At 34.3% G+C, this 17,348-nt stretch overlaps 1 protein-coding gene across 11 annotated transcripts in view; it reads left to right on the top strand.

Annotated features, from left to right (window-relative positions):
- Positions 1-17,348, top strand: part of LOC124954217 (leucine-rich repeat-containing protein 24-like) — a 152,841-nt gene that overhangs the window by 128,814 nt on the left and 6,679 nt on the right. For 9 of the 11 annotated variants that reach the window (XM_047506783.1, XM_047506781.1, XM_047506782.1 and 6 more), the window contains one exon: positions 16,141-17,293. In XM_047506783.1, coding sequence (XP_047362739.1) covers positions 16,317-17,293 — 977 coding nt within the window. In that variant the 5' untranslated portion in view covers positions 16,141-16,316. Of the gene's footprint in view, positions 1-1,998; positions 6,083-15,969; positions 16,024-16,140; positions 17,294-17,348 lie in introns of those variants that run through there. The other 2 variants (XM_047506789.1, XR_007102493.1) reach the window with 2 other exon arrangements.

Genomic DNA, 17,348 nt, shown 5'->3' with positions numbered 1-17,348 from the left:
TCCATTCTCATCAGTTTTTTGTCCATCCTGAAAATGAATTATATAAAAGATCGTGTGGCCTAATTTTTGTATTTTCCCCTTTGCCCGATAACTTTTCTTCGAGAGAAATATTTTTTATATCGTTTAATATAAATTTAACGATAAAAATTTATATTAAATAATTTGTTAAGAAAAGGAGAACGATGAGTAAAAAATGGTAAATCATTGCTTGAAGTAATTAAAAAGGTACAGACGGTATTGTTAAAACGAAAAGCTACGTCGTTTTTAACAGATCGTTGAAAGGAAGATCTTGAAATTCTTACAAGAATTCTTTTATAATTCCATTAATTCGAATATAATTGTCTTGGCGGGTGATTAAAAAGGAGGCTAATATTGAATTAATTAATTATTTACAAATGTCACTTCATTTTGGTAAAGAGGAAAACTAGGAATAGCGAAAGTTAAACAGATAGAACAAACTAAGAAATTATTAATTAGAAACGAAACTAAAATTATTCGAGGTAACAGTAAATATTTGTTGAATTAATTTTACAACTTGAATGATTCGTACATTTCCCATTTGAAAGTTTTGTTTTATTTTTCGTTTAATATTTCAACGTTTATCGCACACAATGTAAAAATAATTTGCAATGAAAGTTAATAAAATTTAATTAGAAATATGTTGTTATATTTTCGATAACATCGAGTATATACAATTAAGTCGTGTGACAATTGGCAAGGGGATTGTTGAAAAAGTATCACATTCTAACAACACTTCTAGACCGTTTGACCAAGCTAAAATATTTGTCGTAATTTTGTAGGAAATTCCTTTGATGTTCATTATACCAGATCGCGTTGGCATATAATTCATGAACGGAATGCGTGTGAGAGTAATTAGAAATGTTAATAGTTACATACGCGAGATCGAACGAACTCGATAATGAGTGAGGTTAATGTTGAAAAGGGTTCAACGATCTTGTTTTAAAAGGGTTGTTCATTATCGTCTGTTGCAATAAAGTTTATACTTGACCATTTGTCGCGTTAACATTCGCGATACATTACGAAACTAATTTTGTCGCTATATTTCTTTTTTCTTTTTTTCTTTTTTTTTCTTTTTCGTTTCTTCCTTTTCTTTTCATTTTATTCCTCTCTTATTTTCTTTCCTTTTCTTTAACAGGGACCGTGCGAACATTGTAACGAACATTAAATCGATTAAATGCCAGTCTCGCGTACGAACGAAGACCGATCGAGTCGCGTATCACTCAATTATCGCTGTGTCTTGCACGAGTGAACGATGAAGGAAGGCGAGAATGTTTAAATCTTAAGATTACGTACTACGTAAGTTAGAAAATGCAAGCAAACGATACGTGCTATGTTTCATTTTGATTTATGTCATGTAACTTTAAAGTCATGAACTACGTATACTCGTGTGTGTATATATATATATATATATATATATATATATATATATTTCATTTCATTTTATATTGCTACAAGATTAATAGTTAACTTCTGGAAAGTAATATTTATGAATTTCATTATATAATTTTGTTCGTAATTGTGCATATATAATATAGCTTTCAAATAACAGCTACAACTTTTTAGTTTCATTAGAAATCACTTATGATCATCGATCATAGTTGCCTTTTGAACAGATAAATCAGAATTATGTATTTAAATTCGAACATTCCTTCACCATGGGAATACTCTTAGCAGACATAAGTATTGCGGTTAGTAGTAGTGTCTTCTTATCGTTCTTGTAAAACTTTAAAAGGTCTTCTCGCTTTTAATTTGATTGCATGCTTTTATCGTAATTAAGTACAATGTATCTCTACACGTAAGTAACGAAGTAGGTATACTTTATTCTACGCTCGATAAACTTTTTATTCCGCACGATTTACCATAGTTCTTCCTCGTCTCTTTTCTTATAAATTTTTCTTTTTCTTTTTTTTTTTTTTTTCCTTGCCTTTCTTCACCGTTATGCTTAACGTTTCGTTTCTTTCATTTCTGTTTACGAAGCTCGCGACGAAACGGTTCACTGATTTTTCGATTTCGCACAAGAAGCTCCGTAATTGTAAATGTTATTGAAATAAAAGGGAAAAGCAACAACGACAACAAAAATGGGCAAAAAGAAGAAAAAAAAAAAGCATGAATTTAATATCGTATAAAATCCGATAAATATAAAAGAAATAAAAGTAAATCCTGTAAGAATATCACGAAAGTAAGCATAACGTTCGTCATCACATTTATCCTTTCCATAGAAGCATATATTCTATTATCTCCAAGTTTGCTAAGCGTAAATTTTAGCAAGACTCCACCTAAGTAAGTTCTTTGTTAATCCTACCAGCGTAATATATCAAAAGTTTTAGATAATATTCACCATGGTAATATTCCGTGTACGACATATTATAGAAATTGTCGTATAAAGCAATTATAATAAACGATTAAAGTTCCCTATAATATATGAAATATGAAATCAATCGCGATATAGAAATATAAAAATTAAAATAATAAAAAGTTAAATAATTAAAAACGACGTAATAAAAAATATAAAACGAATCAAATGATTTTATTGAAATATTTAAAAGTTGATAGAATAAGAAAATAAAAAAAAAAAAAATGTGACAAAACGAGCTCCTACCTTTATTCTTGTTTTAGCGGTCAGTAAAAAGAAACTAAATAAATAAATGAAGAAAAGAAAAAAAGAGTCGACAATTCGGACAGCGTTGATTGAAATCGTTGCGAAACTTTAACCACAGGTCTTGTCCTTTGACGGTACAGGTTTTGGAGTCGGTAGGATACGGAACGAACGAAAAGACAAACGTTCTATTCTCGAGAACGTCAAGAGTTAAAGGCTTCGAAAACATTACTCGCTTGGCTGTCCGGTGTTAAAAGGCGAAAACGTTTACGGATCGCAGACCATTGCTTGCTTGTTACTCGCTAGCAATGTTAAGGACCAAGAGCAATCGAGAGCAAAGGAGATAGAAGGAGAGAAAAGGATAGAGAATTCTCGAGAGACAAGAGCCCAGAGAAATGGTGTCGCAAACAGTCTCTAAAGGAAAATCAAGTCGAAAAAAATATGTTTCCTCTTTGTGGGAGGTAAAATATTATATTATTTTCCACAATCTTTCTAATATATTCAAATTGATATATTGTTACATAATCCTTATTGTATTTGAAAATAAATGAATAAATTAATGAAAAAATAGACAATAGCCATTATTATCTATAACTTATCTTTGTTAAATTGATAGCTTGCTAATTTCAGATGCAAGAAAATATTTGTCTCAAATTTTCTCTCTCTCTCTCTCTCTCTCTCTCTCTCTCTCTCGACACTTTTAAAGAAACGAGCAAATCAGCGTTATTGATGTTTTGTCATATGTATCGGTCATTTATCAGAAAGAATCTAGCACGTTTTCATACACTTGACAATTAAAAAAACATTTGGAAATATATTTTACGATCGTAAATATAATAAATCTCGTAGTTGTTTCGAGTGTTATAACTAACGCACGTGACACCCCGTTCAGCTGAATTTTTATGATCATCGTAACAACGAAATGAATCATGCATACGTATATATGTATCTCACGAAGACAAATCATCTGTTATTTCGTTTCGTTTATTTTTATTTTTGATCTAATGGGAAAGATGATGCGAACGTTTTAACATCAATTGCATTTTGTCTTTCTCATTAAATACTTAATTACGTATGTATATACGATTTTCTATATACGTTACATATACGATGTATTACGTGTAATGATTTCCTCGAAATTGCCTGTTGCAAAACGTAGTAATTACAGAGAGTTGAGGGAGTAACAGGTGACGTTTTTCCGATATCGTTGATCTATCGTCGAAGTCGCATCGCTATTTTTACGACCTAACAAAACGATGTCGAATACAGCGGAGCCTCTATTTTACCTCGATCACGTTTATCGACTGACGAGTTGTTACCCAAATATCGTATTGTACGTTATAACAATTCTTTTCTTTTTTTTTCTTCTCCTCCCCATTTATTTTTGACTTTATAATATCGAACTATGTCCACTGGTTATGGTGTTAGGTCAATAAAATACGTAGGTGATATATTGCGTTTTCTTTTGAAAAAAAAAAAAATCAATATTCCTACGAAGAATTTTTCATTTGGTTTATATATGTTAATTTTATTTTTAATTTCTTTTATACCGATTGATTTTCATTTCTTACGATATTTCCATGTCTCGTATTCCGTTTGAAAATATTTTGGCACAGTTACAAAGCGACGGGGTTTCGTAGGAACATCGACGCGTACCGTTTCTCCCTACTCGTTGCATTATCTATTCGTTTTTCAGGAACAATCAACGAAAGTCCTGCTTTTCGGAGTTTCCGACATTTAATGAATGCAGTCTACAGACAACACTGCTCTTAGTCTGCTTACTTTGTACTAGTGCCAAGAAAAATCACAAGAGCATTGGTCAAATGCAATGCAAGTGGCAAAAGATAAAAGTCAAAGAAAGAAAGAAACAGAGATAAAAAAATAAAAGAAGAAAGAGGAAAGAAAATAAAAAAATAGACAAGCCTTTTCGTGCTCTTTAAAAAAAAGGAAAAAAAGAGAACAATAATTCCTGCAACATAGTAACATTAATTAAAAATTACCCATTGTTGATGGATCATACAAATTTTGTTTCGGGCGATTCAAACTTTTTACAATTTTGTTACTATCCTGTTTTTTTTTTTTTTTAACGCGATTGAAAGAACAATTAAATAAAACATTTTTACAAATGTGCATTTATTACTAATGACCATTATAGTTATATATTAGTTGATTCTTATTCGAATACAAATCGTTTCTTAAAAGTCCACAATTCTAGCTGTCCATTAACCAAACTAACGAACATTCCTTCTTCCTTCCTATCTCTGTCTATCTGTCTGCCTGTCTGTCTGTCTGTCTCTCTCCCTTTATCTCTCTCTCTCTCTCTCTCTTGGATTTCACGCTCGTGGTTGGTATTTACGTGCTGGTGCGTTCGTGTAAGGCGTTATCGGGTCACCGGCAGCAACGAGCTCGATGTTGTACGCAGAGGGTGTAGCGGAGAGAAGTGTTAAGGGGCTGAGAGCGCGAGTTTGCGATCGGTCAGTGAGATAATCGCATTGTTGCGTCCGCAGAGGGTAGACAAAGAGGGAGGTGGAATCAGGCTCGTAAAGTAACCGCGATGAGATCGTCTGCGTTATCTTAATTCGACGTTACGCGTTGGCTGGCATGGACTTGGAGCTTATTTCTTTGACAAATTAAAGGGATTAACAAGCAACCACCAACAGGGACCCCTGTATCCCTACCTACTTTCGTCCGTCGACGTTGTAATCTACTCTCCTTGGGAAAAGGAACTTTCATTTTCAGCCTTATTAACCTTCTTGGTTTTTAAATAGATCGATTGTTGACTTAATTAAAATATCATTAATTATAACATCGTTGCTATTCTTTTTCTCACTTTTTCTTTTTGTTCTCTTTTCATTTTCTCTTCAGTCAAAGAAAGAAGTTCGAAACTCGTTGATAAGGTTTGTTTTTTTTTTTTTTATACGTACGACGTTATAAGCCTATTATTTATTAATAGTGATACATACGATAAATATAATAGAACGTAAAACTTGATATTTCATTGAATTTCTTCGAGTTAATCGTATAGTATTTTGATAATGGTTCGTCTCTATTGTACCGGAACGATTAGTCCACTGTAACTCGGAAAGATAATAGAAAGAACAAAAAACAAAAAAAAAGAACAAAAAATTTTTCCATTGCACGTTGAAAAGTCATAAAAACAACCAAATTCTCTTGGTTTGTTCGTCGTTATGACGAAGTTTGCATAAACAAGAGACAAAAAAAATCGGATGCATAAAAAGTTTACAAGCATTTAGTTGAGCGCTTTTTTCAGAACACGTCTACAACTCTCGTTCCACGGATTCAAACGTCGAAAATTTCTGTTGAATTCCTATTTCGTTTGATCGACGATATAGATAAAAATTCGTGATTGCAGAATTAAAAAGAAAAAAAAAAAAAAAAGAACAACCCTACGATAGAGTTCGTTTTATTTTCGCCGCGGTGTTTCTTTTTTCCAAGCCATCCAGAAACGGGAGGAAAAAAAATAACATTTTATTCTTTACAAAATATTTTTTATATACATTTTCATCGCAGTATTAATGTAATAATAATCGAATGAAATCGTCGAACGAACGTACAGACAAATATATACATATATATTATATTTAAATATTTATTCTTTTATTAAAAAATATTATCTTGTATATCATACTATTATATTTATCTATTGTAATAATTGATAATGATAAATTAATGGGATTATTGAATTTGTTATATCATTATAAAATGACGCAAATAATTTTAATGTATAAATCCAATTTCTTGTTCGATTCATTCATACGACATTGGTTATCCCTTAGATGACATACTGATATTAACAAGAGTAATATGTTGGAGGTCCCTTGGAGGGTGGATTTGTAATAGGTTTTACGAGGCGAATCCGGCAAATGAACGATACAGTAAGACGTATCGTAGTCAGATAGCGGATAGCAGATATACGTCCGACAGCGTTTGTAATGGATACACGTCCGGTCGCTGCTTATCTCGCAACGCCCAACGGCCGCAGGTGAAGCTCGTAATCGGATTATTCCTCGTATATATTCGTTAGAATGTTATTCTGAATTTTTTACCATTCGACGACGTGTTACAGCGTAGAGAAAAAGTTTAGATTTCGGTTCATTTATGTACCGGCCATTTTATTTTTCAACCTAAAGTAATCTTAATTATTAAGTTACGCCAATTAGAACAATATTCAACAACAGTGTCGCTTGTAAAAGTTTCCTATTAATTAATCATTATTTTTGTACATTACTTAGTACACTAAAATTATATTTTCAAATTGCTTATTTAGAAAGTATAGTGTTATTTATTTTATGGCAAAAAGAATTTTTGTTCTCTTCATGAAAGGAAAATTGCTTTTCAAAAAAGTACGCAATTTTATGGGATCCTAACGATCGTTCGATTACATAACCGAGCATATAACTTTACCGTCGTTTTAAATTATTGAACTCACTCTACCGATAACTGCTTTTATACGGTAGTATGCACGAGCGCGTTTTATTCGATATATATATATATATATATATATATATATATATATATATATATATGCATATATCTTACGGAATCGTATGCACAAAAACGTTCCGCAAATTCCACGAATGAAAATATTAATAAAACTAATCGTGAAAACCCGCTGCGTTAAACGTAACGGACTATACCTACCGTGTTACGGTAATTCGCGCGATAAAACGACGGCAGACCTTTTTAGCAAAACGTCGATTGTGAAGAGATGGTAGGAGTTCAAATATTTTAATCTTTATACGATAAATTCAAAAATGAATCGTAAGAATTATTATGCAATTGGTATCGTTTATATAACGAGTTATTCGCTCGGCCATACGAATAATTTCGATAAGAATTAACGATTACATTTATTAATCGTTTCACATTAAATTAAACAGATAATATAATTAATTTAAAAAGAAATACAAAAGAAAAAAGAATTCTCGATCCTTTCGTAATACGTGGTTGGAACAAGACGAAAACGTAAAAAAAAGAAAAAATATATATATATATAAAGAAAGAAGGAAAGAAAGAAAGGAAGAAAGAAAAAAGAGAGAAGAAAATATTGTCGAGTCAAAAAGAGAGTGAATTCTCGTGTAACCCCCGTAAGTAACGAGACGTTTGTTAACGTTCTTTTATTTGGTCGTTAATGCGGCGAAAACGCAAGTGTAGGCCAACGTAGAGAAGACAACGTCGTCGGTGTGTCTGCGAGCGGAATATCGGCCATTGTTGGCCGTCGGCGTTTGGACGAGTGAGATGGACAGATGGATTTGGAACAAGAGTAGAAAAGTGAGAAAGGGAGAGAAATAGGAGATGATGCCAGGGGTTGCGGACGATGTCGTAAAGCGGACGACGTTGTGTCATCGCGAATGCCCAGCAGACGCCCTGGTCTGGCTCGAAGCATTGCTAAAAGAAAAAAGAAAAAAGAGAAAATAAAGGGAAAAAAGGAAAAGAAAGAGAGGGAAATATAGAGTCACAGCTCGTGTCCCAAAATTTACGACGATGACGACGACGACGACGACGACGATGGCAACGAGAATGTCATTTGATTGACGAATCGTCGAGATATTTTTATTTGGAAATACACTTGACACAAGCATCAAAATTGGGCAGATCACTATTTTTTTCATTCCGTTACGTCCATATTTCTATTCGTTTCAGCAAATATTTTTATCTCTCAAAACGAACTCTATCCATAGATGTCTATGCGCTACTGTGAGTTTCGATTAAGTACACAGAAATAAACTGATAGACGAAAATTCAAAAGAGAGATTTCGAAATATATATGTATTTGTGTATTTGTGTATATATGTCTCGAAATATATTAATATCGAATAATTATACAATTAATTGTTATTAATTTTATACGATATCTCATTAAATTGCAGACTTTATTAATTACATTTATTCGTGTATTAATATACTTCATTTATATATTGACTAATTCAACTTGAATCGACATATCTAAGTTGATATGTGTACAGTTGATATGTGTGTATATACATATATATATATATATATATATATATATATATATATATATATATATCACTTTTAAAACTTTTAGTGATTTTTCCAAACATGTTCAATTGTTTAGAATTTGACAAAGTTTTCCTTACTTAAAGCACACCTTTTCTCATTTAAAGTTAGACATTGAGACAAGATCGAAAGTAAAGATCGTCGGACTTAAGAATAAATTTCTCATTTTATTGACGGTCGACGATAGCAATGACGATGGCATCCCCTTTCTTAACTTTCGGTCGTTAAAACCGCAACGACGACGACGACGTCTTATCGCAGACAAGTTAACGACGGATTGAAATTGTCGTTAGTCGGTGGTCACGATAGAACAACTCTTCGACAACTACTAAAAAGAGAAGAAAAAAAAAAAAAAAGAAAAATCGATGAGAAGGGTGCAACGTTCGTGTCTGAGCTTAGGGGAACACGCAAGGGGTGCCTTTCACTGGCAACAACAGCGCCGCGAGTCATAAAATGCCGTGATTCTGCTAGACGACATCCCACTACACGTTAGAAAAGGACAACAATGGAACGAAACGAATATTCTATCTTTTTCTCTCCCTCTTTCTCTTGTTGCAGTCTGCTTCCATGCCAAAATTGTTGAATACATGTTTTCTCTCTCTCTCTCTCTCTCTCTCTTTCTCTTTCTCTCTCTCTTTTTATCTCTCTCTCTCTTCTTCTCTTATTTAAATTCATTTTTTCTTTTTCATTCATATATATCCCTTGACGAGTATATCATAAAATTATACATGCATTTAAATATTTCGATTGGTGAACATATTTGCCGTATAAAGAATGAAAAATGTTAGAAATTATCATCCGATGGACTTTTTTCTTTCATTAACATTTCATCGATGCAGTTTGCCTTTTATCTCGTTCGTAAATTTTTCTCTCTCTTCTCTCTCTCTCTCTCTCTCTCTCTCTCTCTATTTCTCTCTATCTCTTTTTCTCTTTTTTCCTGTATAGTTATCTCTGTAAGCTTTTTAACGGTATTCCTTATATACTCGAAATAAATGATTACGGTTAACGTCGTGTTTTACAATAAATTACGAGCAGAGCTCGTACGATCTTTGGTGCTTTTAAAAGAGGGTGAATTAACTCCATAACTAAATTTATTTAAGTGAATTCTTGTTCTCGTTGAAGATATTATTCTTTTCGAAGCATTACAGTTTTTTCTATCCACTATAATTTTTTTCTTCTTTTTTTTTTTTTTTTTTTAATTGATAAGAAGATTACTTCGTGTGCCTGCTCAACGTTTCTTTGTAATCTTATAAAAAAAAAAAGAAAAGAAGTATAAAAAAAAAAAAGAAGAAGAAAGAAGAAAAATAATAAAAAAAAATAAAAAGAAATGAAAAGGGAAAAACAAAAAAGGAAAAAAAAATAGAGAAATTTTAGAAGGAACCAAGCCCATATATTTACTTCACCATTCAGTAATGTATCTAGTAATGTTCCGTCTCTTAAAATTTTCAGTGGGAGCTTAGGTATATATATATATATAGATATATAGTTTGCTGTAGCAGGGCTATAAAATTTCCAGCAGAACGAGCATATCGCAATCATCCACAGTAATACAAGATCAGACAGCAAAGAGACGTCCTATATAATATCGCATTTCTAAAGCTTTATGCAAAGATCTAGTGGAAACGACATCGTCGAGAGAAACGAAGTAAACGTAGGAAAGACGACACAAAATAAATCTGCTGTTCGTGAGGAGGGATGGGAAATGGCAAAGAAGAGCGCGTTAAGAAGAAGCGAATTAAATCTTGTCGTTCTTCGTTGGATAGAGAGAGAGAGAGAGAGAGAGACATCTCAACGGGTGGTAAATCGTTGAAGAGAGAAATTTCACGCGAAGCTTCGCCGTCGCTTCTCGTAAGCGATAATATACAAGGCTTAACGCCAGGACCATCAAAGAAGGCTCGAACGATGCCTCGAGCCAGACGAAAGTCTTGAACGGCAATGGTGAACCATCCTACTATTACCACTACTACTACTATTACTTGGTGATTCAGCTCACATAAGGGTCCAACAGCTTTCGTAATAGGGCAATGCTTCATCGCACCACTTTCGACCTCTCCAGACCCTTTTCTGGACTTGTGAGAAGGACCAGAGCTCGGCACTCGGCTCTCATCTCTATCCCCCCTCTGAACCCTTCTCTGACCTGAATCCATCTTAACATTCGGTAATTTTATGCTTCGACGGAGCGAGTTATGTTAAAATATCACCCTTGTCTGCCACCCTTATGGGTGCTATTCAGTCACTCGATTCGGTTATCTTTCATCGATAATCTGAGATTACATTATGGATTTTTCTCATACTTTTTATCTTTTACCACGTCGATTATCAACGATATCACCATCATTTTCAACGTTCCCTTTCTTTTTTCTTTTTTTTTTTTACTAGAATATATTTCAAGATTATGATTGAATTTCTATAGTTGATTTAATTGCCATAGAAGATTATATACGTGAAAAATGGTCAGAGATATTTTATTTCACATGTGTTTGATCGTATTTCAATGTTATAAATTTTTTTTTTTTCTATTCTCGATTGTCAAATCTTGTTTAAGTTTCAACAGATATTTTCATTATTATTTCATTGTGGATTTGCTTATAGAATATGAACGAATGTAAAACTTCTCGGAATAGGATTAATAGAAATATTATGAAAGTTTCGACGTTTTCGATCTTAAAAAAAAAAAAAAAAAAAAAGCAAAATGATGGGGAATTAGCAAGTATAATGCCATAAAAATCTTCGTAGGATATAAGCGTGCAAACAGAAGAGATAAAATACTTTCTGTTATCATCAACGGTTGGAAGAAAGAAAAAGGTATGCAAGTATGGTAAACAAAAGCTTGAAAATAACGAAATGTTGGTACACATTAGTCCGTGGCTTTTTCCAAAGTAAAGATTGCTTGAACAAGGCAACGCGTTAATCCTGTTTACGTATCTTGGTACTATAATATCTTCGCTCTACTAGAGATCCTTTATTATACGTCCAATTTAAAGATTTACATATTGTTGGTTTCTGTTCGACTAATTCTTTCTTATTTTTATTTTTATTTTTCATCGTATCGTTCCATTAAAAATATGTAAACTGTAGAATTTAACGTTATAAGGAAGCGTTCTATTACGTATGATGTAATATTATAATGAAATTGTATGCGGTTGTCATATGACTTTATCTACAAAATGTTTAACGCAAGAAGAATAAAGAAAAGAGGTGAATGGTTCTCAATGGAAGTAGCTAATTCTAATTAGTGGTAAACGTTAGAAACGATGCATCTGTGTAGGTACTTTACCACTTACTTAGAAGATACCTATTACAAAACAGGAAGGGATAGGTTTTGTAAGTGTAGCTTCCACTTAATGAATGGTGGAGTAGATACTTGAAAGATTAGCATACGTTAACTATTGCTCAACGTTCGCACGTATCGTAAACGGATTATCAGGTGTCTCTTTAAAATATGTTGGGATTATCTTTAAAATTGAATACATTTTTTTCTTTTTTTTTAAATTTTTCGTTTCGAGATATACTTTCGATAATTATATTATTAATATAACCGGTAATTATTTTTAAAAATTTATCGTATAAAAATATCTCATTTAGCTTGTGAATATTTCTAAAGTAGAAAACATTTTTAGAAGAGCTTGAAATACTTTTATGAAGCACTGTATCATGTTCTAACGATAAAAGCATCGACAGTAATTAACGTATTAACAGTCTCTCTCTCTCTCTCTCTCTCTCTCTCTCTCTCTGTCTCTCTCTGTCTCTCTCTCCTATTTTTTTTTATCTTCTTTCACTTGACAACGTCGATCGATTATCAACACGAGTTGCAACGTGCGACGTTGTAATTAGCTTCGTTTAATGACCTCAAGGTATAAAGGTCGGAGACACTGGGTTCTTTCATTCGTTCGTTCTTAGAAAATCTCAGCAATTATTTTGACTATCAATTGATTCGATTCGATTCATACTTTAAATGGAATAAAGAAGATAATATAAAAATTTTGACAGCTGAACGAATTCAGCATGGTCGTAGTCGTCGTTCCCCTTTGGCTTATTAGTTTCTGTTTCGAACTTCTGCACGTACGATGAGGGTTTACCGAAAGGGAGAGTGACGTCAACGGACAAATGAACTGGCAAGATTGCAGAAAGTTGTTAGAAAGAAAGAGACAGAAGGATGGTTCAAAGGTTAGGGGGATGAATACTTGGACGAGTTCGATACAGAAAAATTCGGTAATTTTACGCTCCGCTGAAGCGGATTCTATGCTAAGAGAAAACGAGAGAGAAAAAGAAAAATTGGATTTTGAAAACGTTTGATATATATATATATATATATATATATATATATATATGTAATATATTGAGAGAAAGAGAGTGAGAGAAAAGAGAGAGAAATGATGTGAGAAGAAAAGAGAGGGGTCTTGGAGCTAAACGATGTCGCTTCCGACTCGTTAAAAAATCGATAACTCGTTTAGGGATATCAGACAACCGAGTCCATTACTAGTTCGTTGCGTTTGTTATATTTTTCATGGAGCCGAGAATTCATTTGGGAGATCTTCCCCTTCCTTATCATTCTCAATTTTTTTTCTCTCTCAATTTTTGTTATCTCGCGAGATCTCTCGTTATCGTTTAAGAAGAAACGAGGCAGGGACGTTTCGATCGTCGCAATACTCGAGTTCTACCGACGATTAAAACTAACGAGTAACGACGAGATGAGAATAGCCGATGAAAGGAGTCGCGTTGTTACGGCATAAACGACGTTCCATAGTTCGCTAGTAACATTTCTATTCTCTCTCTCTCTCTCTCTCTCTCTCTCTCTTTCTCTCTTTGTATATCTATCTATATATATATATATTTACTTTCTTTACAGATTTTTTCATTTCTTCTTCTTCTACTTTGCCAAGCGAATTCCAGTAATGGTTAAATTCTTGTTTGCACTATATAGAGATGCCTTTCTTTGCTTAAATAATAACTTTACTAAGGAACAAGTCACAGGAAACGATCAAGAAACAAGGGTGAGTCGATTGAGATAGATAGATAGATAAATAGAGAAGGAGAGAGAGAGAGAGAGAGAGAGAGAGAAAGAGAAAAGAGAAACAGACAGACGTACAGACGGAACAAAAGAGAACCAACAGGAGTCAAAAGAGAAGTTGAAAATACGAGAATGAGAACCGAGAACATAGTGGAGTTCGATTTTCTCCGATGGCAAGAACAAATCAATAAGAAAGAGAGTTGGGAAGTAAAGCTTGACTTTCCAATTTCTTTTTATCTTTTTTAGTCGATCCGCATAGTCCCTGATCTCGTTGGAAAAACATTGTCCACCAAAAATAATAATACAAAGGTAAATCCTTGATCTTTTGTTTTTTCTTACAAAACAAAAGAGATTGATTAAATAAAGGAAAAAGTATTATATAGTATTGTATATATAAATATATATAATGAAAGTTTGTCGAACTTCAAATATTTCCTGTATGTCTTCTTTCCATTTATTATTTAGTATCAATAAAAATATCACGAGTAAAGATAATAAATAGGAAATTCATTTTATGGTATTACACGACTTAAAAATATACTTTTTATTCGGAAATCCAATTAGCTTTAAACAAGGTCAACGTGTATTGGAGAACGTACAATTCTTTCAGTATGAATAATATATAACATTTATATACGGAAATTGCTAACGCGTGTATTTTTGAGATGAAAAAAAGAAATAGGAAGAGAAACAGAGAACAGTTTTTTTTTTTCTTCATCGATTCAACTCATTCACGATGAAATATTTAGACAAAAATCATTCGATGTTTATTCTCGTTGTAGCGATTAATCAATCAATATCGATGTAAGTTTAAAAATTACAAGTCGAACATTTTTAAGTATGTCAACGTTTCTGCATATAACCGTAATTAAAGTATAAATTGGAAATTAACTTTCTCGCTTCAGTATGCTCGACTTTGTGTTGCAGTGCATATTCATACAAAAAAAAAGAAAAAAAGAAAGAAAGAAAGAAAGAAAGAAAGAAAAAAAAGAAGAAAAAAAAGGGAAAAGACAGAAGAACGGTAGACGAGAGCTGGTGAAGGGCAATTAATTTAGGTCGACGCATAAAACCCCGACGATGATCGAGCTCTCTAATAAAATGAAAATTACGATGCGATAATGAACGGTTTTCGATATCGCGCAGCGCTTTAATTGACGGTCTATTTAATTTATCGTAGGGGAAATGCGTAACGCGACTATGAAATTATCGTCGCATTACGTTTCGGATTCAACATTAATGACAGGAAAAAAGAGGGTGGGGAGAGGGATGATTACGATGGAAAATCTGATTTTCGCTTTACTATGGGAATTTCAATGCGTATACGTCAAGTGAAAAAAAAAAAGTCAAATTAACATAACGAAAGTCGTGAAAAGGAAGAAAATGAAGATAAAAGAAAATTTAAAATAGGAAGAAGACAAAGAAGACGTTTGTTGTTCCGGTTTTCGTCGTTTAGGAGAATTTCAAAAACGTTCTTTGCCTACTTCTCAGGAGTTTTCCAATTAAAATCGTAGAACGTAGAGAAAAAGTTTTAGGGAAGATAGAAAAAGCCGGAGAGAAGAGAGGGAGAGAGAGAGTGGGAGGAAGGGGAGTATTGGATTTGAAATGTTCGGGTGCTAGCAATATCCTCAAGGCCTCTCTTTGCATTCCGTGAGAGAGAAAAGCTCGTTCGACGGGCGTGCGAATAAAGCCACGAAAAACCGTGGAGTTTGCATGCCGAACCGCATGCGTTCGATATTCCGATATCCTGATATCATGGGGAGGGTCTAGAACGCCTTCAAGAGTGTTTCCCTTCAACTTTGCTTATATACATTGATATCTATACATAGAAGGCACATATACCCGTGTCTCTATGGAATTTATTATCTGCTTTTGGTTCTTCTTTGGGCTCAGTCTTTCACAGCTTTTTTCTTCTTCTCTCAACCTTCTTCTTTCTCTTTCTCATTCTCTCTCTCTCTCCCTCTATATCTACTCATCTATCCCTTTTACCCCTTCAAACCACCTTGTCTGGGGTTTCAGAAGAGTTTCTTTTACCTTATACTACGACCGTAAGACGAAAAGATTTCTTAGTAAGACCCTTGGCTACATAGGAAGTATAACGCAGGTTTGGGTATCCTCCTCGCGAGTCCTAATCGCACTTTCGCGAAAGCGTTTTCTTTCCCTTGGCATCGAAAAAATCCCTTAATCGATCGTCTTTCTCGAAAGGAAAGAAAGAATGTGTGTGTGATGATATATATATATATATATATATATATATAAAGTTGGAAAAAATTTATCCTTCGAAGGGAAAAAGAGAATAGGGCTTTTAGGAATGATGTACGAGCATCGTGGTAAACCTGTGTGATTAGCTGAAATGGTCGTTATACGTTTTTACTACTTTCTCGTAATCTGTTTTGGTTATCTTTCTTTTGATAAACAGTATTTATACCATTGATCGTTTTAATATGAACGTTCGTTCCTTTCTCTGTTGTAGGTAGATAAGAATAAAAAGAGGGAAAGGAAAAACAGTTTGGACGATATCAGAAAGAGGACATCGAGGATCGGCAGTGAAAGAAAAATAAGGAAGATAAGAGAAAAGGATCTTAGGTGGGTTTTATGAAAAGGCGAAAAATGCGATAGAGATTGGTGAATGGTCGATGAAGCATCATCATGTGCTCGAGTGTAAGAGCTTGGTGGTGGAGGGGAGCTCTCTTGGGCACGATGATGCTCGCTTGGACTTGTATCGTCGAGGGTTGCCCGAGTATGTGTGCCTGCAAGTGGAAGGGTGGAAAGGAGTGGGTGGAGTGTGCGAATCGAGATCTGAAGGGACTACCACAGGGTGCCGGAGAGGAGACTCAGGTGTTGGATCTGTCGGACAATCACCTGGTCAGTTTACCACCGGAATGCTTTCACGCTTTGGGACTGATCAATCTTCAGCGACTCTATCTCGGTAGATCGCATATCAGTAGAATAGCCGTGAGAGCATTCGAAGGGTTGGTCGGGCTGGTTGAGTTGGATCTGACAGAAAATCTGATCGACGAGATACCAACGGAAAGCTTTTCGTCTTGCCCGAATCTCATGAGGCTGACGTTGAACGGTAATCCTATAGTGGAGATCAAAAGGGGTGCCTTTCATCGTCTGGTGCATCTGACGAATCTGGAGTTGAGCCATTGCAGACTTGAGATCATCGAGGAAGGTGCCTTCGATGGTTTGCATTCCCTCGAATGGTTACGTCTGGATGGTAATCGATTGACGTACATGCCGAATCATACCTTACCACTCGGTGGTAGCTTTCGAGGATTGACATTACACAATAATCCTTGGTTGTGCGACTGTGGCTTGAGAATTCTGCAGGCTTGGCTGAAGGAATCAGCACCGGCAGCTCCTCAGGAATCTGAACCTATTTGCGATATGCCAGTTCGTTTACGAGATAGACAGATAAAAACGTTAAAGGACAACGAGCTCGCGTGCCTACCGCGGATCGAGTTGCAGGAACGTGTCGACGTATACGAGGGTAGCAACGTGACGTTCCAATGCAACGTTCATGCTATACCGGCAGCTACGATCACGTGGTGGTTCAACGGAGATATCTGCGAGCTTCAGAATGAGAATGATTCCTCGACGATGAATTTCTTAACTTTTCCAAGGTAAGATATTGTTTTCTATTAAAATCATTGCGCTCGTTGATTGCATTTTTCTTAC

Source organism: Vespa velutina, chromosome 14 (assembly GCF_912470025.1).
Source record: "Vespa velutina chromosome 14, iVesVel2.1, whole genome shotgun sequence".
Taxonomy (NCBI): domain Eukaryota; kingdom Metazoa; phylum Arthropoda; class Insecta; order Hymenoptera; family Vespidae; genus Vespa; species Vespa velutina.
This window is presented reverse-complemented; position numbering and strand designations above follow the sequence as displayed.